Raw genomic sequence first — 23,004 nt, forward strand, 5'->3', positions numbered from 1 at the left:
TCCCTCTCATACTTCCTGCCCCTCTTTTTTACCTTCTTCTATGAGATCCTGTGGGTGTAATGCATTCTGTCATTCCCATTTTGCCTATAGTATATCCATTAAAATGCCACTTAAAAATTTTCCAGGGTTTACAAACGATTATGGGGAAGCAAATGAGTAACTGCGGTGGTGTCTTCATTTGGATTCAGTATAGCTTTTTCTACTTCATTAAATTTTCTAGTACTAAGTTTATGTATATTTTTTTGCTTTGATGCTAATGTTTACACATATTCCACAAATACATTGCTTGTACTGTATAGATACTGAGTTTTGGTGGGCTCTTAAGAAAATTAAGATTTATGCTCATAAGAAGTTAATTGTTCCTCTGAAATTCAATGAATACGTTTTAGTACAAGTAGATTTAGTTAAAATATCTATCCCACTTATTAGCAATCAGGGTATTTTCTGAACTTCGTGCTTTGCAGACAGGTTTGGTTTCATGCAAACATAGGTTTCATACTTCCTTTCATGGGGGGTACTGGGAGAATGAAGCAACATCAGCCACAAGAGCTTTGCATGTGGTTATTGTATCTTTTCTGCATATTACGTTTGGATTAATGTTGTGCTCTTCTCACACTAGGAGAAGATCTCTGTTTAAAAAGTTGGCCAAGCAACCCTCACCTCTTCTTCACACCAGCAGAAGTTTCTCCTGCCTGAACCGATCACTTTCATCAGGGGAGAGCTTGCCTGGGTCTCCAACCCACAGCTTGTCTCCAAGGTCACCTACCCCAAGTTACCGCTCCACTCCTGATTTTCCATCTGGTGAGTGTAAAAGAATGGAGGGCAGAGGAAAATTACTTGAAATTGAAGTATGTTCTGCTTCTTGTGAGCCCCCCAACGCTGTCATGCTCTGCTGAGAGCAGTCAGCTCAGACAGACGTAATTATTGAACAGCAGCTGGTTTCTGTCTGAAAAGGGAAAAAAAGATTCTTGATGCAAAATCTTAAGGGGCTCTCATGATACAAAATGGAATTTTCTGCTAGGTTTGTAGTTTTGTAGTTTTTGATAGAAAATGTAAGTCTACAAAGCAATAAGTTGAGTTATAAACAATCCAGTTTTAGAGTACAAAGTAGAATCTTGCCTAGGAGAGGCTGATACAAGAATGAAACCGAGGAAAAAGTTGCTACATGATACGACTAGCATGGGTTCTCACAAATGTGGATTTATTATTGAAAAGAGGAACCAGCTGCTGTCAGATGTTTCTGACTTTTAAACAGGCTTCATCTGTCTCAATTTCCTATCGCACATTTGTTGTGATTTTAGTGTCTTCTAATAAAGTGAATGCTGTTCTACAAACCCTGCGCTGGAGGTAAATTATTGGTAAATCTTGATCATTGCTTTGAAGTGCCAGAAAACATTAGGTGTTCCTTTTAAATAGAAGGAGGCAAGAACTCAAGCTGGATGAAGGAACAGAGGGTGGAAGGGAGAAATAGCAACATTCTGGAATGATGAGTGTTTTAAAGCCCAGTCACTTAAAACCTTCCAAATCATGGAATGCTATAAGAACAGATAGCATACATCCTCTTTGGATAAGTGCAAGCACTGCCTCTCATTCTTCTGCTAGGCAAGATTGTTATTCTTGCTAATCTCATGCTTGGTTTGTTTCTTCTTTTTGTAGGTACTAATTCTTCCCAGAGTAGTTCCCCTAGTTCAAGTGCTCCCAATTCTCCAGCTGGCTCAGGACACATAAGACCCAGCACTCTTCATGGCTTGGGTCCAAAGCTTGGTGGGCAAAGATACAGATCCGGAAGACGCAAATCAGCTGGCAGCATCCCTCTCTCTCCGCTGGCACGGACACCTTCTCCAACACCCCAGCCCACATCTCCTCAGCGATCTCCATCGCCCTTGCTAGGACATTCACTTGGAAATACGAAAATAGCTCAATCTTTTCCTAGCAAAATGCACTCCCCTCCAACTATTGTAAGGCATATTGTTAGGCCAAAGAGTGCAGAGCCACCACGATCTCCACTCTTAAAGAGAGTCCAGTCTGAAGAGAAACTTGCACCCTCTTATGCCAGCGATAAGAAACACTTATGTTCACGAAAACACAGTCTGGAGGTGACCCAGGAAGAAGTGAACAGAGAATTGTCCCAGAGGGAAGTAACTCTTCAGAGTTTGGAGGAGAATGTATCTGATGTGCCATCACTCACACGAGTCAGACCTGCAGAACAGGGCTGCTTGAAACGTCCCATTTCTCGTAAATTAGGTAGGCAAGAATCCATCGATGAGCTAGACAGAGAGAAGCTGAAGGTCAAGATTGTTATGAAAAAGCAAGATTTTGCTGAAAAAGCAAATGCTGCTCTACATGAACATAGCAGCGAACCAGAAAATCCCAATACCTTAAGACTGGAAGAAAGAGACAAAAAAGCATTCCAGAAGGTATTAGAAAGATCAAATCAGTTTGAAACAAAAATCATTGCTTTGGAGACCCAGTCAGCTGGTGACATACTCAAAGACACCCTTCAAAAGAATGCAAACTTGAGATCAAATGAGTGCGTTGCTTTAGAAGCGCAGACGTTGTGTCATGGGCCTCCGCTTAGTGAATTCAGTCACCTTTCCTGTGACTTCAAAAGAACTTCCCCTCCATGTACACTGCAGGATGTGCCATCACAGTCCTCTGACAGGATGTTTAATGGAAAGGGAGAAAACACAGATAAAAATGTACCAACAAAAGAATTTGTCAAATATGAAAGATTAGATGGCAAACTTGCAAATATTGGTTATTTTAGAAAGAAACTGTCCTTTGAAGAAAAAGATGAGAGTGTCTGTCCAGTGCTAAAACCCAAACTGACAACAAACACTCATGAATGCCTTCAACTTAACACAGTCAGACCCATAAGCATACAGCAGGATTCCACTACTGTTGCTGAGGGTAGAGCATTCATCAGCAGCGCACATGCTGCTCAGATTAATTCCGTTTCTTTTGTTCCCCTCAAAACCTTGAATGGCCGAGCAGAAACAGGTGTGGAAAAATCAGCCGTGATTTCCACTGAGTCACCTGTCAGAAAAAGTCCATCAGAATATAAGCTTGATGGGAGGTCTGTTTCCTGCCTGAAACCAATAGAAGGCACACTAGACATTGCCTTACTTTCTGGACCACAGGCTTCGAAGACTGATTTGCCTGTGTGTGTACTGCCAGAAGGACAGAGCGCCAGCAGTGACGTGGGATCTCCTAAACATGCAGCACCACAAGAAGGTGGTGGAAAGGCAGAAGTGGCCTGTCAGAAAGAGCAGTTGTTAAGCTATTCAAAATCTAGCAAAATTAACATACCAGAACCTCAGATTCTGCAAATAAGCAAGAGTTCTCCAAATCCACTGGTCATGCCTGTGGCTGCAGAAGTAGTGACGGAGAAAAAGGCTTCTAGTCCAGCTGCTAAAGTCAGTGTTTCTGTTATTGAAGCTGTTCAAAAGAAAGACACCTCCCCTTCAAAACAGAAGGACAGTTCAGTGGAAGCAAAGTCCAGCGCTGTTCAGAGTCAGAGTGTTAAAACTACACAAACGGACTCCAAACATTCTACTGTTCAGAGCACTCCTGAAAAAGCTCTAGGCAAAGAGAAGCAAGGGCAAAAGGAGTTGCCTGCCAGGCAGCCAATAACCCAAAGAAGTTGTGAACCTACCCCTGCAAAGGTGGAGGTGATCAGGGAGTCATCTCTGAAGGTATCTGTCTCAGACGTTCTGACAACAAGCTACTCCAAAAGCAATGAAAAAAAATCTGCTGATTTTGCCATGCTATCTCAGATACAAGGAAAAATGCAAGCGGCTGGTCCCAAGGCACAACCTAAGGATAGCAAAGATGCTCTAAAACAGTTAAACAAAGAAGACACTGTTGTCGTTAGTTTTGTAGAAAGGGATATAACCAAGCAGAAAGCTCTCAGCGAGTCTAAGAAAGTTACTATAGAGTTAAAGAGTGAAACTCCTCCATCCAAACGACCCTCAATGGATTGTGATCCTAAAAATGATAAGTCTGTACTGCTGTCCTCTGTGCAGAAGGACAACACCAAAGATTTGGGAAAGAAAGATCAGAAGCAGGTCCCTGACATAAGGCTACAGACCACTGAGAGAACACAGTCCAGCCAAGTTCCTCAGCAACAGCTTACTGCTCTGGTCTCCCCTGCTGCGAGAGATGCTGTAAGCAGAAACTGTGCTGTAGATGTTCATGTAGGTATTCAAGAACATGTGAAGCCTTCTGCCATCTGTGTGGAAAGCAGCAGTAATAAGCTCAGGCCTGCTTCTGATGTGACTTCCTCTAAGTCTAAGCACTTGGATAAACAGACCTTTTCACAAAAACCATGCACTCCAGAAACAAAAGAAAAAGAAACAATTATTCAGGTGTCTGTCAGCTCGCGGAAAGATGGCAAACATGCCAGTAAAAACGTGCCAGATCCCCCTTCTTTTGTTTCAGGTTCTTTGAGAAAAATGAACAACGAACATGTTCAGGTCGAAAAGCCTATGACTATTGAGCATGGGTTGGTATCCACCCTTCAAGTGAGCACCATCACTGCTGACACCAAACCCAGATCCTTTGCTCTTGGCCCAGGACCAACAGGGCCAGAGATTTCTAAGCAAATGCAAAGGCAAGAACCAGCAGGCTTTGGGGAATCTGCTGATCAAAAGCTGCTTCACCTCACTGAGAAACAAACCGTGTCTCCAAAGTTTTCCACTGTGAAAGACTGTCTCTTGCTGAGCAAACAGGCAGACAGAAGCCCTAGTAATCAGGCAGCGTCTCCAGATAAAAGACCTGAAGGAAAAATATGCACTGATGCACTTTATGTTCAACACGACAGTGGGAAAGTAGAGCCTACCCTTTGCCTCACAAACCGTGATGCCACAGCAAAAGGAACAGAAAAATCAATCACAAGTAGCAAATGCTCTCAAGATTCAAAAGGGAAAGGACAAGTTAATCAAAAACAGCCAGAGGATGCAAACAAGCAGGCTGCAGTAAAACATTTGTCAGGTGCCAGTGGGCAAAGTTCTTGCCGTGTGGCTGCAATGCCAGGAAAACCACTGACTAGTTCAACCAATTTCTCTGAATGTAGACAAGAAGCATTTGTTTTGTCTTCAGAGAAGAGTGATGCATCTTCAACAAAGGTTAAAGCAGCTTCACCTGAGCTTCCTGTGGCCAGCTGCAAGGAACTAAGTAAGAAAAGCACCTCTTCCACGGGGTATGGTAAGGCAGAAATGACTAAAAGTGTGTCACTGATGACCTTGCACAGTGCTGCTGTTGTAGTAGAAGCCCACCACTCTACTTCAAACACTGGGGGGAAACCCGGAAATCAAGAAAAGTCTTTTGTTAACACTGTGGATGTAAAGGGAAAAGATGCTGTTCAGGCTCAGCAGTCTGCTTCAAGAAAACAGAATGTAGGTAAAGATTTATCTAGGTCAGCAACCACACCTGACCGCCAAAATGCACTTTCTCATGACAAAGACTCAGCTCGGCAGCGGCGAGGAAAGGAAGCTTCGCGGAGCAGTCCTCACAAAAAAAACTGTTGACTGTACTACCTGCAGATATAACTACAAGACTAGCTGAAACAAAGACAATATATTTTGACCATCTTTAAACCAGCACTGTGTAGTGTCTTTGTGTGGCAAAGCTTTCATGTCACTGACAAAAAAGAATGGGGATATATAGAAAGGACTTTTTTTCAAAATGCCTTCCCAATGTTAACCGGTAAAACTGTTACCATATAGTATTTGTACAAAAATAGATACACAGCTGAAAGCTGTTGAAGAAATGATTTCCTCTGTAAATACCTAGTGATGTGTTTGGGGTTTGAATGTAGCATATATACTTTGCTGCTGATAGCATTGTTTACTCTTCCCTTTTTTAAAGATAGTTGCTTTGCTACTTATTTGCCATACTCAAATATGAAACTGAATTACTAAAACTCACATGTGGCATGGACATGCACAAGTATTGGTCTAACCTGGAGGATAAAAACATGCCACATTTTTACTTAGTAAAAATCCTAGCTAGAGGTAAAAATACAAGAAAAGAATGAACATGATGGGTTATTATGAGTTTTTACATGTATTTTTAGTAATCAGATTTTGATAGTAGTGTATCTGGCTAACTGCTTCACCAGATCTAACACAAGATCTAACTGCATCTCCGAACTGCACAAAGCCTGCCTGGTAGAGTGGGTGTGATTAAAGATAAGGGAAGAGCGCTTGGCTATCACGGCATCCCAGGAGGAGTTGTGTTCTCTGATGGAATGGTTGTGCTGGTCTCGTCTGCAGGGAGTGCTTTCTGTCACCTTCCCCTCAGACAAGGCCGAGACTCTGAAGCACATGCCGTGTCTTTGGTTTCTGCTGCAACCCTCTCTTGGTTTCCTTGAGCTTTTTAAAATTCAGGCCCTTACAGTGTGAGGCACAAATATAAGCACATGACTTGCAGTACAATTATGTTCATCATGGGTTTTGACAAACTTAGAGAATGTGTGTTATGGCATCTAGGCCTGCATAATTAGCTTCATACAGCTGTAGCTTTTTTTTTTATTATTTTTTTTCTATTTTATGGCAATTAGGACAAAAAAGACAAAAAACAGTTCCACTATCATATCTTCAAAAAAAAAGTTCAGGACATCCGATACATTTTAATAAGTAGCTGGGGCCTTATGTTGTAGACTAACTTGCTGTTTTTAGCAAGAAATTTTGGGTTTCACATTCATTTCTAAATGCATTGAGTAGCTCCATACATTTCATAACATAATCTTTTTATTTGTATGCAAAAACAAAAAAGAGTAATACTGTAATTATAAAAGAAGCATTTTGTAACAAAGGAACCTGTTGGAGCTATTTGGTGCTAGAATGTTACTGTCTTTTTACTTTTGCTAAGCCTTATTTAAATTTTGTATACTGTGGAACATGTAGACTTGGATCATTTTAGTGTGGAGATTATTTGTTTTGAAGGACAAAAGGTAAAACATGAAACGTACAGGAGCACTACAAAATATCCTTGCAGATGTGTGTTTTTAGATGACTGGGATCAACAGAATGGTGGTTTTGCTTATTTCTGTTTTATGTAGCTAAACTAGGCCTAGGCCCATACCTGTTTCATTGGGGCTTACGGATTGTCTTTTCTGTCTCAAAAGCTAGAAATTTGTTCTTAAAAGCACAGTATAATCTTGATTTGGAGGTTTGATTGACAACTGATAGGATTCAGAATTAACCTCCCTCTGGGAAAAGCTTTATTACGCTAATTAGTTGAGTTGGATTACAGCAAACCCGTCTTGGAAAGAAAATCATAAACAACTTCTGATTTTTCGTGTGACACTAGAACATTCATACTGCCTTTGATGCATTCACAGAGGAGCTAGTGAGTGATGGGTAATATTTTTGATCAGTTTTGAAGAGAAAATGGTCTCAACATTTACAGTTTATCTGTGCTTTGGCAGTTACTACAAATGAATGCTAATGCACTTCAATATAACATTTCTGTCTGGGAGGTATTTCCTAGTTTACAGTCTTCTGCATTTTTTAACTCCCCTCTGTTTCCTTTAAAGCACATCTAGCTATTTGTTTACAGTATACCTTTATGTATATTTTGTATAGTTCACTATCACTTCTGACAAATAAGTTTTTTGCATTTTGGAAGTGTAACGGTGCGTAAGCTTGTGTTTATGTAGTATCTGTTCGTTTGTTGGGTGCTTACCTTATCAGTGAGCTGTTAGAGATCCTCCTACCTGTGTGCTACTTGGTCAGTCTTTCTGTGATTGTAGATTTGATGTGTTCCTTTGTAGCTTACTGCTGTAGATTGCTCAGCTTACCAAAAAAAAATTAAAAAATAAAAAAAAAAAAAGAGAGAGAGAGAGACAAAAAAAAAAAAAAAAAAAGAAAAAGAAAAAAAAAGTTAGGGTCTGTGCAATAAAGTGTTTGCAGTCTTATTTTCTCTAAGAAACTCCTTATGGATGTCATAATTGTTGCATATTGAACACAATTATTTATACTTATGCAGTTGCATAACATTGAAATAAAAATTCAGCATGAAACACTGTTGTGTATTTTCCATTGATTGCTTTCGCTCCCGTAACTTCAGGCACATCCCTGCTGTACTCAGAGGTGGGCAGTTATTTTCTTCCCTCAGACCAACCCAGTGCACCCCTTCAGGCACGTGCTGGCTAAGGATTTTGCATGAGAATCATTGTCTGGTCTAGAGAAGGAGGAGGTCTGGAGAGCCAAGTATCTTGTCTCAGGCAGTGGCTGGCACCACGGCACTGCTGCTCAGTAGGTAGGGGCATGGATGGACAACGTACCTGGCTGCTGGTAACAACTGCAGTAACCTGAAACGTGAGACTTCAATCCCTCCTCCACAGCGTACATCATTGTTCATTGAAATAAGTTACAGTGTTTTTCAGTACCTTCTCAAAACACACCAAATCTTCATTTATTTTTTTTATTCATGCTAAATTCTCCACCTTAGCAAATTCATGAAGCATGAGTGTTAAGTGCAACATTTCTTCAGTTTTGAAATCTCTACCCTTGAATATATTCAAATCTCCCTTTACTATTTTTTTCCCACATAATAAAGAAGATGCACTGAGCCAGGCAGAGGAGGTGGAGCAGAGCCCACAGTGCCCAATGGCCTCTTTGATGGAGACCAATCCTGTCAGGAGGAGCAGCGGGCAGGACTACTGGTCCCGTAATTTTTGTCTTTCTGTCTTGTAGAGGAGCACATCCACACGTCCTTACTGTTCTGCTGCCAGTGGCTGATAAAGGAGCTTTTCACGCCTGGTTGATGTGTGCCAGGTTATTTTTGTTAATGTTTTACTGCCATGTTTTTCCCTGTGCTTTTCACCTCTGCAAAGCCAAGTGCATCAGCCTTACAGAATCACTTCTGTTGTGCTCTCTGACTGAAACCAGTGAGTTACCCCCAGTCTTTCTGACTTGCTGAAACCCAGCAGAAGACAGATGCTCTGCAAAATTGGTACAGTGGCAGGGGATGTGCATGAATATGGGAGGGGAGAGGGGGATGCAGCAGCTTGGGGAAAGGAAATGACCAGAGTTGAGAACTGACTGTATGACTGCCTTGCCTGCTGTGCTGTCTCTGACTGCAGTAGCCATCCCTCTGTGAGGAACTGTGGAAAGCTGCACGTCCACAAACCCCACAGCACTCAGGGCCAGCAGAAATGGGTGGTGTAGGGGGGTTTGTGTTGAGGAAGGAGCAGTCAGGAGAGAAAGGTTGACCATCAGATTTGGCATGGCCTGTCATCCTCACTTCTGCCTTTGTAGAAAGAGCCTGCATCTCACCTGGGTTGGGAATCCTTTTCATGGTTTGAAAGAGAAATGTGGGCTTCCCTCTTCAAGAACTGAACTTCCAGCTTGCAAGGTTCCTTCAGGTTCTGTATTTTCTCCTGAGGTTGGTAAGAATTAGCAGGGATGTCATGTTTGTATTCAGACAGTGATTAGCAGACCAAAGAATAAATAGCAGGACTGGAAGATACGAAAGGGTGTTTGGGTGTCCCAGTTCATGGCTTGCGTGTCATCAGTTGTCCTTCCAGTGACCATATCTTTACCTGTAAGCTTTGTGTCATACCATGGTGTCAGTGATATCTCTATCCCAGGAGTGAGCTGGGTTTTGTTGAGCACCATTCAGCTCAGGCAATTCCCTTGTCCCTGCTCACTGACTCCTTGGCTGCACTTGAAACATAAAAGTCCTGACAAGATACCAAGGAGCGCATTAGATCGGAGCTTGATTGGGTAAACAAATTCTACAAGGAAAAATAAATCTACTGTCACTTTCCATATACATCTTTGCTAAGTAATACAAGACTAAATCTTTGGACTTCAAAAAAAAAAATATATATATATATAATATATATATATAATATATATATAATAATATATAATAATATATATATATAATAATAATATATATATATAATATATATATAAAAATAAAATCTGGACATTTTGTGATATTATGTAAAATGTTCCTTCAGAATAATCACCCCCCTGTATTCAGGATTTTTGTGTATACTCCATATACTATATATGTGGCTCAGCACTGTTGTTTACAGTGTCCTAATGACTGGTGTTTTACAGGACAATGAAAGTAGAGAGCCTGCCCTGTGTAGGTGACACTAATGTAAATCACAGAGGAAACAAAAATGGCATCAGATGCAGGTAAAACGAGTTGTGTGGAAGGAAGGGAAAGCATTGCAGAAAGGTCTGTACTTAACATGCCTTGCTCAAATGTATCTTGCATGTGAACACGTTCACAATTTTGCCTTTTCAGACAGCTTCAACTTTTAACTGGCTGAAGTCCATGCGCATATCTACCCTGTGATGCTGGGTAGCATTTCAGAAACTGGTGATGCTTAAATCCAAATGAATTGCCAAAATCCAAATGAAGCAGCGTATCAGTGAGTACCAGCACAACATGCAGCATTCCCTTCAAGTTGCCGATGTTTACAGATCTCCTGATCTTTGCAGCATTTTTTTTTTTTTTAGCTCTTGAAGCTGTGAACTGTGCTGTGCTCTTTTTGCTTAGCCATTTATCTATTGCTTTCCTGGACCCACAAGCTGGTGAGGGCTGTAGGTCAGGTTTCCCTTGACGGGTACCCACACCAACATTCATCGGACAATGCAGTTATTGGCATTGACTTGTTTAGCCAGTTATGTTTGCAGAGGGAGGGAGCCTTGAATCATGAGCTGCCTGGTTCCTGAGGACAGGTCGAGTTGTCCTCTGGCTGCCTTGGTGACATCTCAGATCCGTCATTAAGGAGCTGCTCGCTGATGCGGGCACCGAGGGCAGCTTTGATGCTGCACAGCGTGTGGGTTCAAACACAGCGCCTGCCTGCGGGGTCAGGAGCAGGTCTCTGAGAGCCTCTCAGCAGCAGCAGAGGAGCAGGGGGTGCCTGCAAGCAGCACGGAGAGCTGCAGGGAGAAGCACCCTGGTGCCCAGAACCTGGAACTTTCTATAGGCAGATTAAAAACAAGAAGATTTCAGGGAAATTTCTTCGGGCCAGAAGCTGAAGCTGAGTTTTTGTATTCCCGGGTGGAAATTGCTCAAAGAGAGCTTGGAAAATGTTCAAGGAGTGACCACGACTTCTGGTTGTGTGCAGCCAGGAGCCTTGCTGTGGGCAAAGCAAGACCCCGTGTGCTGCTGGGTCTTCTGTGGAGGCAGAGGGGCCGTGCCCGGCCCTGCAAGGTTGTGCCTGTGCAACGGGGTCAGCCTGCTGGCAAAGCCCTCGTGCCAAAGGTCACTTCATGGGAAAGGGGCACGCAGCAAGCTCCCTCGCTTGGCCAAATGCACGTACTCTTTTAATCAGAATTTAATGAGAAGTGTGATAGAGGCTATTGTGGTCTGCCCTGCAGGAGTTGGTCTTATGTGACCATATGAGCATTGCTCCAGTCCTTCACAGGAAGTTTTGATTCCCCTCCCCCTCTCCTTTTTCCTTTTAACTGAGCAGCATACATTAGTGCCAGCTCTCCAACTAAGCTGTTTCTCAAGTGTAATTGATTGAGAGTGAGAGGGTGAGAGTTTATTGTTGTGTATGGGATGCTGTGATTTTTTTTTATATTTTTTTTTAAGGAACAAATTCCGCGTTTCGTTTCTTGGATCTTCCCTCTATAGGTGCCTTAGCCCTAGTGGCTGTAAAGGCAATGCTAGCATAGAGATGAACTGGGGAATCTCCTTAGAAGTTATTCATGTTCAAAACACAGGTCACACTTTATTTTCCAAGATCATATAAAAGATTTTATTATTTTTCTTAAAATGATAATAAAAATGGAAAAGGTATTATAAAAGTTAAGTGAAATACAGGCTACATGCAAAAAAAAATGTAAGTTGTCTTTCATCCTAATCCGGTTACTGTACATCTCTTCACACTAAGCGCCCATCAAAAACTTAGATTTGCTGATAATTTTGCTTGAAATAGTGAATGAACCAAATGGAGATGGCACCACAGGATAAAACCGCCAGGACAACTGCAACAATTCCTGCAGTGCTGATCCCACAGGAGAGTGAGACAGTGGCCAGCGGAACCCCAGCCAGAGATTTGGGTTCAGAGCATGTCGTTCCCTCAGGGTCTTCGATTTTATCTGGGTTCTGCCTGCACCAGGTGATTAAACCAATGTTGGAGCAGGTGCATTCCAGGGGGTTGTAACTTAAATTGATTACGCTGCGGGCAGGTAGGGACTCTAGCTGGTCACGGGGTACAGTACGGATCCTATTGTAGGCAAAATTGAGGTAGATGCTCTTGAGTTTTGAAAATACGTCTGTGCTGAATGCAGTAAGTTTGTTGTGGCTCAGATCAACACGCTGTAGCTTCCTGAGGCTGTGAAATGCTTGGTTGTCCAATGCTGTCAGTTCACAGGATGACAAAATTAGCACCTCTAATTTGGATAACTGTTCAAACAGTTTGTTCTTTGGCACTATTCCTGACTCAAAGGTATTTTGACTAAGGTCCAAGAGCACGAGGTTTTCCAGGCCTTGAAAGAGATGTTGAATGCTGGTATTAATGGAGGATGAGGAAAGATTCAGGACCTTCAAGAGATGTAAATTTTGGAAGGGACCCTTTGAAGTGTCAATGTGAAGATGAGTGAAAGCTATGTCCAGCAGCTCCAGACTACTGCCTTCCTCAAAGAGCACATCTCGGAGGTGGAGCTTTGTGTTGTGGCTCAGATTCAGGTGCTGAAGACTTTTCAAGCCATTTAGTGCTTTGCTACAGCAGTCAGGGCTTTCAATGTGACTGTGACTTAAATCGAGGTGCTGAAGCTCTGCCAGTTTCTCCAGGCAGCCAGAGCCCAGCTGCAGTGTCTCCGAGTTTCCCTTTACATGGAGGTGGGTGAGAGAGGGGAAGGCCATAGAGCTGATGTTGCAGAGGTGCTCGAAGGAGTTGGCATTGAGAACTAACTCCCTTAGCGAGTTCATACCACTGATGCCAGGGGGCAAGGAGCTGATGTGGGTGTGAGTTAGGTCCAGCTTTCGGAGCTTGGTCAAGCAGTGAAATGTGTCAGGGTTTAGGTTTCTGAAGTGCCGTAGTTGCAAATAGAGATCCTTGACAGATACATTACAGAGGCCTTGCAAAACATCTGGGGTTATGATGGGTTCCTTCCCCACACCTTGAAATGTTCCCAACCAAAGGGTCTGAACAACAGAGTTCTGTATCCCTGCAAGGACCCCAGGGATGTCAGTGCAGCCCCCAAAGTCCAAGGTGTAGAAGTGGGACTGGAAAGCTCCAGGTTCAATGTGTAAGATGTCATTTCCTTTAAAGATGAGAGTTATGTTACTGGTCTTCTGAAGAATGCTGACATCTTCTGCTGTGATCACCCTTATGTGGTTCATTTGAAAGTCAAGGTATTTGAGGTTTTGAGTTGGAAAGTTGAGAGGGAGCTGCAATGAAGAAATGTGGTTGCTGCCCAAGAGGAGGGTATCCAAGCTGTCCAGATTTGTCATCGGGATAAAGGACATTGTGGTTATTCCCGTCTCCGTTAAGACAAGCTGCTTCAGGGACTGAGGGCCAACAAATGCTGTGTCGGACAAGAACATGAGCAGGTTTCCGGTCAGCACAATGGTCTGCAGGCGCTTGTTGTTGTGAAAGGCACCTTCGTACACCCAGTTGATCTGACATCTTGAGAGAGCAATAGAAACCAGCATTAGTGGCCTGTCCTGCAAAACTCTCACTAAATACCCGATAACCCAAACTACACATTATGTATGTAAAAATCACGATCATTTGCCTTCAATAGGATAAAAGTGTCCATCTTTTCCAATGGTGTTTGCCCAGTATTTGTAAGCTCATGTTTAAATACAGAATTCTAGGGAGGAAGCTGTACAATAGCAGAAAAACCTTTCCTGAAATGATGGGTGTGGGAAAGCTTTTGTGGATGTCAGGGAGACATGAGTTTTTTAGTGTCATTAACTTAATAAAATGAATTTTCCTGTAGAAAAATTCAAGCATTTACAAGGCCGAATCGTATCTTTCCATAGGTTTTAGTGAACAATATCGAAAAAGGCATTAAAAATTGCTCTAGTGACTTTGTTGGTCTTAGCAATAGTAATATGCAGAAAATACACATTTCATCCATCACCCTGCAAATGACTGCCACTGGAGGAGAAGCCTAGACATTGCTCAAGCATATCAGTCTTTGCTTAGTGAAATACTTCAGTAGTGCTGCTGGTGGCTACTCTGCAAAGGCAGCGAGATGCTGCTCTGGTGTGTATCAGGAGCCTCCAGCTCTGGACAAGGGCAGGGAGTGGTGGTGACCACGGCGACGTGCAGAAGGATGGTCTCCCCTACCTTGTCAAGTCCAAGTAGAGAAGAGACTTCAGCCCAGAGAAAGTTGAGCTCTGGAGGGAAGGGAGCACGTTGAAGCTGAAGTCAAGGATTTCTGTTGTGACAGGCAGTGTTCCAGGAATCTCCCTCAATCCTAAACCTTCACAGCTGTAGCTTTTATTCACTGTAATCTGTGGAAAACATACAGTGAAACTCAAAGGGGTATGTACTGTGAATATAGATAGGAAACTACCACACTTTAAAAAAAAAAACAAAATTTTGAATTATTTAAAAATGTAGCGGCCAGAACCCTATGAAACACCAGCTCAGGCTTGAAATGCACAGCCCCTTGGGCTTCATGAAGTCTGCTTTTAAAACAAATACCTTGAATCTTGTGCTAATTTGAAGTGTGTCTCATCTGGAGTACTTTCTTATCCACGTTAGCACATTCGAGGATTGTTTACCATTCTGGATAAATTATTAATCCCTTAGATGAAATCCCCACAAGGTAGTTTAAATTCTGAATTTCATGAGTCTTGTAACAAAGATTACTCTTGGAGAAGTCTTAGTAAAAATCTTGCAGCGAGGCGGTAAAAAAGAGCAGACCCGGGAATGTTTCTGGGAGGAACACATCCAAATTAATTGGATCCCAACTGCAGTTATGCTCTGTGGTGAGGGAATGGCAAGAATGCATAGCTGTTGATAGACAGAGATTTTATCTGATACACAAGGCCTTTAAAATTTCTATCAGGGCTTTTCAGTTTAAGTAAAAACGGATTGGTCTGCATGCAGTCCGCCCTGTAAATACCAGGGAAGGCTCATTGAACATGCCTGACGTGCCTTTGCCTGCTGATGGCCCAGCAGCCAGACGGAGCCTGGGCCTGTTGCAGAGCCTGGGCCTGTTGTGGGACCATGGCCTCGTCCTGCAGCCCCCAGTGCCTTCCTTGGGAGGTGGTCACCCTGCACTGCCGGGCCATGTCTTGGGCTGTCAGGCCACAGGACACCCACTGGGGACGTGTCCCCTGGGCCGCTTGGGGGCTGCAGCTTAACACTGGGACGCCCTGAGCTGCTCTGCTTGTGAGGAGATGGACTGGGGTGTCCTGACGCTGTGTGGGACATCACCTCCCAGCACAGCAGAGCACCCCCATTGCTATGTACACCCAGGAGGCCTTGTGCAGGGCCATGTGAGGGGTCTGCAAGTCCTCGGGGGGCAGGAGGAGGAGGAGGTGGTGCAGTGGGTGCTGCAAAGTGGTCTGGGATGGGCAGGCAGGTGGCAAAGGCTGGAGCAGGGAGAGCAGTGTCTGTCAGGGGACAGAGAGGGAGAATGTGTTCGTCCTCTCTTTGGGGTGCAATACCTGTCCCTAAGGAGCACAGAGGAAGCTGGTGGGAGGAAGCAGGCGGGGGTTTTCACCAACACAACACTGGGACTTGGCTCCTCCGCTGCCTCTTGCCCTGCCTGGGGCCTGGGGTGTGTCTTGCGGGGAGGAAGGTGACAGACAAGGTGGCCCAGAGACTTGTGGTGAGCACCCAACTGGTGCTGGTAACTATGGAAATGGCAAAATACAAACTCGGAAAAGATGATGCTTTCTTTATCAATATGCAACTAAGAAGCCCCGGGGCTGCCCCCTGCAACGTGCAGTTTAGACAGACGACAGCCACCTAGCTGTCACTGCAAAGGAGAGCAGTGCCTAGGTTTTACCATCAAAACGAAGCTGAGCTCATTCTAGTGATGCTGCAGGGCACAGAGCAAGGCTGGGAGGGAGCTGGGTAGCAGCCATCCCCTGGGGCATCCTGCTGTACAGCTCCGGATGCTCTGGTGTTTGTACATTTAATTTGATGAGGAATTTGCTGCAGGCCCCTGCTGTGCAAGGAGGAGGGCTGGTTTCCACAGCGCTCCTTCCCTGAACCCAAATCCTTGCCTTCTCCCCCACTCCGTCTCCCACCTTTTAAAATGAAAAACAAAAACCTCATGGGCCAGCCTTTGTCCCTGGAAAAACCCTGGTGCTATCTCACTGTGCTCATGGGTTACAGTGTGCCTGCCAAATGTCACACAGAGCCACCATCATAAGATGTTGGATGGAGAGCATAGCATAAGCGAAAAAATCCTTGCCCCTGCCCCCTTTCTGGCTCTGCTGAGAGAACCCCTAGAGCTTTTTGCCTTCCTTTGCACTTCCCTGGAGCCCCAGCCTGGTGTCGATGGAGGGGCAGCGGCACTAGGGAGTGTGCCTCTGCCAAGAGGTGGGAAAGCAGCGGCTGTCACCAAGCACGTGTCACGACACCTGCCTACAGCCCTGACTAAGGTGTCCAGCCCCCAGAGAAACCTCTCATTGATTCAAATAATTCGAGTCCCAACCTCCGTGCTTGACATTCCACAAAGAGACCAGGCACAGCCACCACTCACCTCGGTGCACATCGTGTCTGCCGTGCTGGTGGCTCTGCAGCTGGCACAGGTGAGCACAGTGGCGATGAGGAGGCATGAGCTGCATCCCATGGCAGAGCAAGGCGGGCTGCCTGGTATCTTCCCTTGAAGAAAGTGAGACAGAGCAGCAAGGGTCAAATGAGCTGGGTGAGCTTGCTGAGAGCAGGTTGTAAGAAGAAAAAGTTATGCTTGCTAAATCTCCTCCTAAGCATGAGCACAGTGGTAGTTTCAGACTGAAAGAGGAACTTCCCCACTTTAAATATAGTCAAATGATTGTGCACTGATGCTTTTCTGGGGCGGAACAAATTTAAAAAATGGAAAGCAAGGGAAATGGGTATTGCTCATGCTTGTGTAGAACAAAACATTCCCATTAAGTGTGGTGGAGCTGTTAGCTGTATGTGAAACAGGTGGAGCAAAGAAAGAGGAGATGAGAATGCAGCATTCACCTGTGGGGAATATAATGCAAAAGGAAGTCTGAGCCGCACACAAAATTTGGTGTATGTCTTGTGAAATTCATGAGAACTCATAAAGTAACTAAGACACAGGCAAAAGCCTTATGCCTATGTTGTTACAGAAAGGGTCACTGATGAAAACAGATTCACTCATTAGAAACAAAGCTGAAAAACAAAAGCTGAGTCTGGAAGTGGACACTTTCTGCTCATGTTTAGATAATGAGTAATGATTGGTTTTCTGGAGGGGGTCAATATTTCTCACCACTCCAGGATGGGCATGTGCATGGCTCCTGCAGGTGAGGGGGTCCAGAGTCCCGGGAGCATCCAGTCCTTACCACCCCAACAGGGTAGTATGCTCACCCTGGCAGATAGACCTTTTTTTTTTTTTTTTTTTTTTTTTTTTCTTTTTTTTTACTATTATTTTACTTACTTATATATTTACAAGAAAAAAAGGCAGCCTGCAGGGTGACAAGTGTATTTTCAAATAAGTGAGATGCAGCACTGGACTCGCATGGGGAGCATCCATGTGGTGAGCAGCACCTCCCAGCAGGGCTGCTGCAACCAGCGGCTTCAGAGCTGCACTGGCACAAGAGGAGGGTGAACCCAAGTGATGGCAAAGCAGCCCTGGGCAGAACCAGTATCGGGAGCTGATGTGTGCATTGTGTTTTGCCTGAGCTGCTGCTGTACTCATCCCTGTAAGTAACTGGGGAGAGAGGGGCCATCACCATACAGGAGCAGTGCTTAAACTGCTTAAAAAGTACAGAGCAGACCATATTGCATCTTTGCTTAAACCACTTGTGTGCTGTTGGTGTACCCCCTGCTCAAGCACAAATGCACCTTGCTCAGCCCTGCACGATGAGCTGAAAAGCTCACTCCATGTTGCACTGGTATGCGAATGCTCCCTGTATCTTTCCCAGCCAGCTCCATGTTTGCTGGAAATCCTGCTCCCCCTGCAGCTGGTAGCAAAAAGCTCAGGGAAATTGTTGTCTGGAGTGTTTGCTGCTTGTTTATTTGCAGTTTTCCGTGTTAATGCTCAGAGGCTAAGGATTTTTCCCTGTTGGCAACAGCTTTGACTTGCACCCTGCCTCTTGCTACTGGGAGGCTGTCAGCCCTGGTGGCAGGAATGCTACCTCAAACCACCCATACCAGAAACCCCAGTTTTAAAATGAATCAGTTGTCTTGGAAGAAAAGTCCTTTAAATCAGGAGGGGAAAGCAGCTGAAGCTAATCCTGCCTTTTCCTGCTGTGCAAATATGTCCTTATGTGTCGTGGAATTCACATACGACACAACAGGATAGGAACGACTCCAGAAATGTAATTGTTTACTTGTGAAGAAATGGGAGGGTTTATGATGCAAATAATCCCAGGCTCTGCTTCAGTTTGGGGTAATGAAGGTTTCATTGTAAAAGTGATACTAGGTGACTGCCGTTCCCCTGTGTGTTGAAGTGCACCAGTGGCTCGAGTAACAGCCTGGTGATGAGAGGTGTGCGAACTGTTTCCCCTACGTGCCCACCTGATTAATTTAGCCTTGTGCTCATAAGGAAGCAAACCAGGGGTGGCCACCTTGAGCAGGGAGCACTGCCCTTCCTGCGTGCTTTCTGCTCCTGGTGGCGGTGTTTGCTGTCCCAAGGTGCTGGGTGCATCCTTCCTCTGTCACCACATGCCCGCTCAGGAGGGCTGTAAGGCTGCTAGGCGAGTCCCCTCACCAGCATTTTCCTGTTGGTAATTTTGCTTTTTATGTTCTTACTGCCCTTTGACAATGGGGGATTCAAGAGCATGCAAACCACCAGCACAGATGATAGCTACTTGAGGGTGAGCTCTGCCAGGGCCCGAGCAAGCTGCCCCTCTGCAGCACCCCTCCTGCAGCAAACAATCCCACAAACCCGTCACAGTCCCCCTGTGATAAAAAAAACTCCCTCAGAGGGACACCCACACCCCACCACCACCCTCCTGGAGTTCTCCATTTTAAACTGATTTTGAGCTAGACAGGACGAACAGCTCGTGAGGCTTACCAAAAGGCGTGAGTCACCCGCAGCCTGTGCCCACATCCCCCCTGCCGGGGCACAGCAGTGGCCTGTCCCCTGCTGCAAAGCCACCACCGAGGCAGGGTGAGTCCTGGCCAGCGTGGCATGGACGTGGACGTTGCATCAGCACCGGCTGTTATCAGGGTGCTGGGGTTATCAGGATGCTAGTTCCTGGCCCCACAGTGGTGGGCCCGTTTTTCCTTGCTGTCCTGAGTCTGTCAGGAGCCTCTCCAGGACTTGCTGCTGGGACAAGAGGATGGATGGTCAGCTGTAGGGGAAACCCTGTATGGCATTAAATCCACTCAGCAGGCCTATAGGGTGTTAACTAGTTGTTAAACAAGAGGTGAATTGTGTCAGTCTCAGCTCTGAACAAGAAGGCATTTACCACCCTGCACAGCAGGGCTTCTGAAATCTGTCTGTGCAGGATCAAAGGATTAAAACAATTTTTAGTCATTTCCTTCAAGGATGGATTTTGAGATTTTCTTTGTTTGTAGTTTTTCAAAGAAAGAGATACACACATGAATGATTTATTTTAATTCTTCATGTTAAAAACCTGGGTCCATGTTTCTCTGAGGCAGTGGGATTTGGGCTGTGCCTGTTCTCCTGCTGCTGCTGTGTGCTGTCCCAAAAGCACCAGCCCCCCTGTCCTGCTGTGCCACAAGCTGGCACATTTCAGCAGGAGAGCATCTGCCCCAGGCTGGTGTTTTTTTTTTTTTTAGCAGGAAAAGCTGCATGGGCTCTTCCCCCGTGGGCTGCTGTGCCTTTGCTTGGACACATGCTGGTGTGAGCGACATCATTGACATCTGACAAGGTGTCCCCAGAGTAGAGGGGATGTGAAGGGGACAGGGGTGTCAGGGCCGCTTCCCAGCTCAGCACCAGCCCACCTGGTGCATGCTCCTGGGTCTGCAGCATTTTCCCTGCCCCAGGAATTCCTCTGCTTTGCTTTGCTCTGCCATTGCTCCTTGTAGGAGGGCCAAAATGCCAGTTTCTTTCCCCTGGCATTGGTGTTGAGATTAATGATGAAAGAACACCGCAACTTCACTGCAATTTCTGTGGTCTGAGCTGGGTGGATAGCCACCCAGGTGCTACCTCAGAAAGAAAGAGAGCCTGGCCAGGGCTGTGACTTCAGCACATGGTGGAGAAATATCCCAAATAAGTAATGTGTGAGCTCCTTTGCCCACTGTCTCCACAGACACTTTGTTCTTAAGTGGGTTTTATCTGAGGCGGCTTCCAAAAGGATTTGTGGTGAAGCTGCATCTCATCCTGGGGCTGGTGTGCTTTTGGAGGGGGAATTGATGCTATTTTATGATGCAGAGTGAACAAAATTCAGCCTTTTTTTTCTTTTTCTTTCAGTTTTCTGCTTGCTAGACACTGGGACACCGGGCTTCCTGGCCCCGTGCCTGCATCCTGTGCTCTCTCCATATCAGCCAGGAAGCTGGCGCTGGCTGTGGCCGGGACATGAGACACCACGTGAAGTCCTGTGAGCAAACACAACTGGAAATGTTTGGGACAAAGCACTAGGAAGCTGATGATGGGAATTACAGGCTCATTAATTATGGACGCTGTGTGTGTCCATGTTTCCTTTGCAAAGGGGATACCTCCTAGACTCTCCCTGCAGATACGGTTCCTGGATAAGGCCTGTTGTTGTGTCACCCTCCTTGAGCGTCTTGTGACTTTTCAGAAATCTCACTGGGAAGGTGCTTTGAGGATCTGAGATCCTCTGTAGCCTCTGCTACTCTGTGAAAGAGCTCTGAGGTTTCCCTATGCCTCAGAAATACAGCCTCTGTTCCTTGCTATGGAGGCAAAATATTCACTCCCTGTGCATTGTATTGCTCATATAAAGCCAACATAAAATGCAGATTTCCATGATTAGTAACAAGCCATCCCTCCCCCCTCTGAACAATACAGACAGGCTCTGCCAAACTGGGATGCGCAAGGCTTGCGTGCCAAATTTCAGACTGACACGTGGGAAATGGGGCTGCATCTGTAGGTCCAACCCGAGCAGCGAGCCAAAAGTCCAGCACTGAAACCTCCCAAACCTCCCAAGCGTCCCCGCTCCCCATGCATCCGCAGAGCCTGCACCGAGCCCTGCCATAAGCTTCCTGGTTCCCGGCGAGCTGCAGCTGGATGCGGATGCTGCTGGGCCAGGGGAGGAAGCTGGGCCATGGCGAGAGGAGGGCCCATGAAGGGAGCTGGCGTGCTGGAGCTATTTAAAGAGCTTCTGGCACGGTCTCCTTCAAATGACAAAAGGGGATCGTAAAAGGAAGTCCTGTTGCTGATCGCCATGAATAGAGCTCCAGGTCAGAGAGGAAAGAAACCTCTCCCCTGCTTGCAAGACAGAAATGCTGGGAGTGGGTGGAGGGGTCCCATGCTGTGTCCTGGCTGCTGTGTCCTGCTGGGACAGGGGGGGCTTTGGCACGGCCATGTGAGCAGGTGAGAGCAGCCTCACTTCCTCCTGCAGGTGAAACACAGCCAGCTGTGGCTCTCACCATGGTGCGAGAAACCCAAAACTGCCACAACAAGGAGAAAAACCTTCAGGGTTGTGCCAGTACTTTAGCTGTGCTCAGCCAGGTGTCCTGGGGACCTGAAATTGTATCTCCAGGTGCTTTTGACTGCCCCAATTCACCTCTCAAGCTCTTTCTTTTTCTGCCCCTTTCCTATCTGCACATTGTGCACTGGTAGTTTTGATTAACATCTGTGCCCATGTTGAGTAACATACTGCTGTGGGAAGGACTGCATATGAAAGGAGTGAGTTGAAACGTATTCAGCTCCAGCTGGGAGTATGTTTTATACCATAATGCTGGTTTGATACTTTCCTTTGTCCTCACCATAAACTGGAGACATGCCTTGGATTTTCTGTACTCCCCATCCTTAGTCCCCATCCTCACAGCGATCTCGCCTCCATTGCCAGACATGGTCCTTTCAGGTCTGGTTTGCTGATGGCAGAGCAGGCCAGCTGCTGAAATTCAGGGGTTTGTTCACAGTGTGACTGTGGCTGGATGATGCCCGTAAGCCTGTCTTGCCCAGGGTTTGCCCCCTTGGAGTACATGACACAGGCTGGGGGGTGATGGCACTGCACAGAAGGACTTTTGTACACGAGTGGGAGTAACTCCAGAGGAGGAAGGTGGGGTGAACAACCTCACGAAGGGAAATGCCAGTGCTTCAGGTGAGATTCCCAAAATTCACCCTGCAAGCTGTCCTTTCGTTTGGCTTTGCCACTTGTCTCTGTGGGTGCTCATGCAGCAGCGTGTTGCTTGCTGCAGGACCGAGCCCTGCAGGACCAAGCTGCAATGCCCAGCAGCATGGGGCTGTGCAGACAGCAGGGGAAGGAGCTGGGGTTTGTAACACACCCCAAGGGTCTCTTGCTGCCCGAGGACCACCTGGCTGAGTACTCTGGGGAGCCACCCTTCCACTGCCTTGCTGCTCAGCGCAGTTTACCCAATGAGATTCTGGTACTGGTGGTCAGGGGTTCGCGCTGGTGGCTTGCCTAAGGAGTCCTTGGGATTTTTTCAGGCCTCTTCATCCTGAAAGACTTCATATTTTCCTAGGCAGTGTAAGTGGTGGCAACAGCACAAAGCCAAAAGGACGTGTCCTTGATGCTGAAATCCGCTTATCTCCCCTCTCCCCCAGGACATGGATTAAATAGACTTGCAAGATAAACTCTCTTATCAAAGGCAAAGGGTAAAAACTGGAGTCTGGATAGACAGGAGAATAAATCCAACTGCACATTAGGAAAGAGGGAGTAATTATTACTTTAAAATATAACCCACAGATTTAATACTGTGTGCTTGCTTCATATTCATGATTAAGAGTGTTGCTTATCTGAACTGGAAACTTTGGAAGACAGGAATGT

At 45.6% G+C, this 23,004-nt stretch overlaps 2 protein-coding genes and 1 long non-coding RNA gene across 13 annotated transcripts in view; 2 read left to right on the forward strand and 1 right to left on the reverse strand.

Moving 5' to 3' along the window:
* The window catches only part of MAST4 (microtubule associated serine/threonine kinase family member 4), a 307,122-nt gene extending 299,096 nt beyond the window's left edge, over positions 1 to 8,026 (forward strand). For all 10 annotated transcript variants that reach the window (XM_084505107.1, XM_084505110.1, XM_084505109.1 and 7 more), the window contains 2 exons: positions 620 to 801; positions 1,657 to 8,026. In XM_084505107.1, coding sequence (XP_084361233.1) covers positions 620 to 801; positions 1,657 to 5,528 — 4,054 coding nt within the window. In that variant the 3' untranslated portion in view covers positions 5,529 to 8,026. The remainder of the gene's footprint in view (positions 1 to 619; positions 802 to 1,656) is intronic.
* A 778-nt stretch (positions 8,027 to 8,804) lies between these two features.
* The window catches only part of LOC311427208, a 28,981-nt gene continuing 14,781 nt past the window's right edge, over positions 8,805 to 23,004 (forward strand). The window contains exons 1-2 of one of the 2 annotated variants that reach the window (XR_014687251.1): positions 8,805 to 8,961; positions 20,505 to 21,009. This is a non-coding gene — a long non-coding RNA (uncharacterized lncRNA). Of the gene's footprint in view, positions 8,962 to 16,701; positions 16,824 to 20,504; positions 21,010 to 23,004 lie in introns of those variants that run through there. The other variant, XR_014687252.1, reaches the window with a different exon arrangement.
* Positions 11,724 to 16,790, reverse strand: CD180 (CD180 molecule). Its single transcript, XM_084504390.1, has 3 exons — positions 16,659 to 16,790; positions 14,282 to 14,448; positions 11,724 to 13,612 (listed from the first exon to the last, which is right to left on the reverse strand). Exons 1-3 carry the CDS (start codon positions 16,746 to 16,748, stop codon positions 11,887 to 11,889), a joined length of 1,983 nt encoding a protein of 660 aa, XP_084360516.1. The 5' UTR covers positions 16,749 to 16,790; the 3' UTR covers positions 11,724 to 11,886.

Source organism: Aythya ferina, assembly GCF_964211825.1.
Source record: "Aythya ferina genome assembly, chromosome: Z".
NCBI lineage: Eukaryota > Metazoa > Chordata > Aves > Anseriformes > Anatidae > Aythya > Aythya ferina.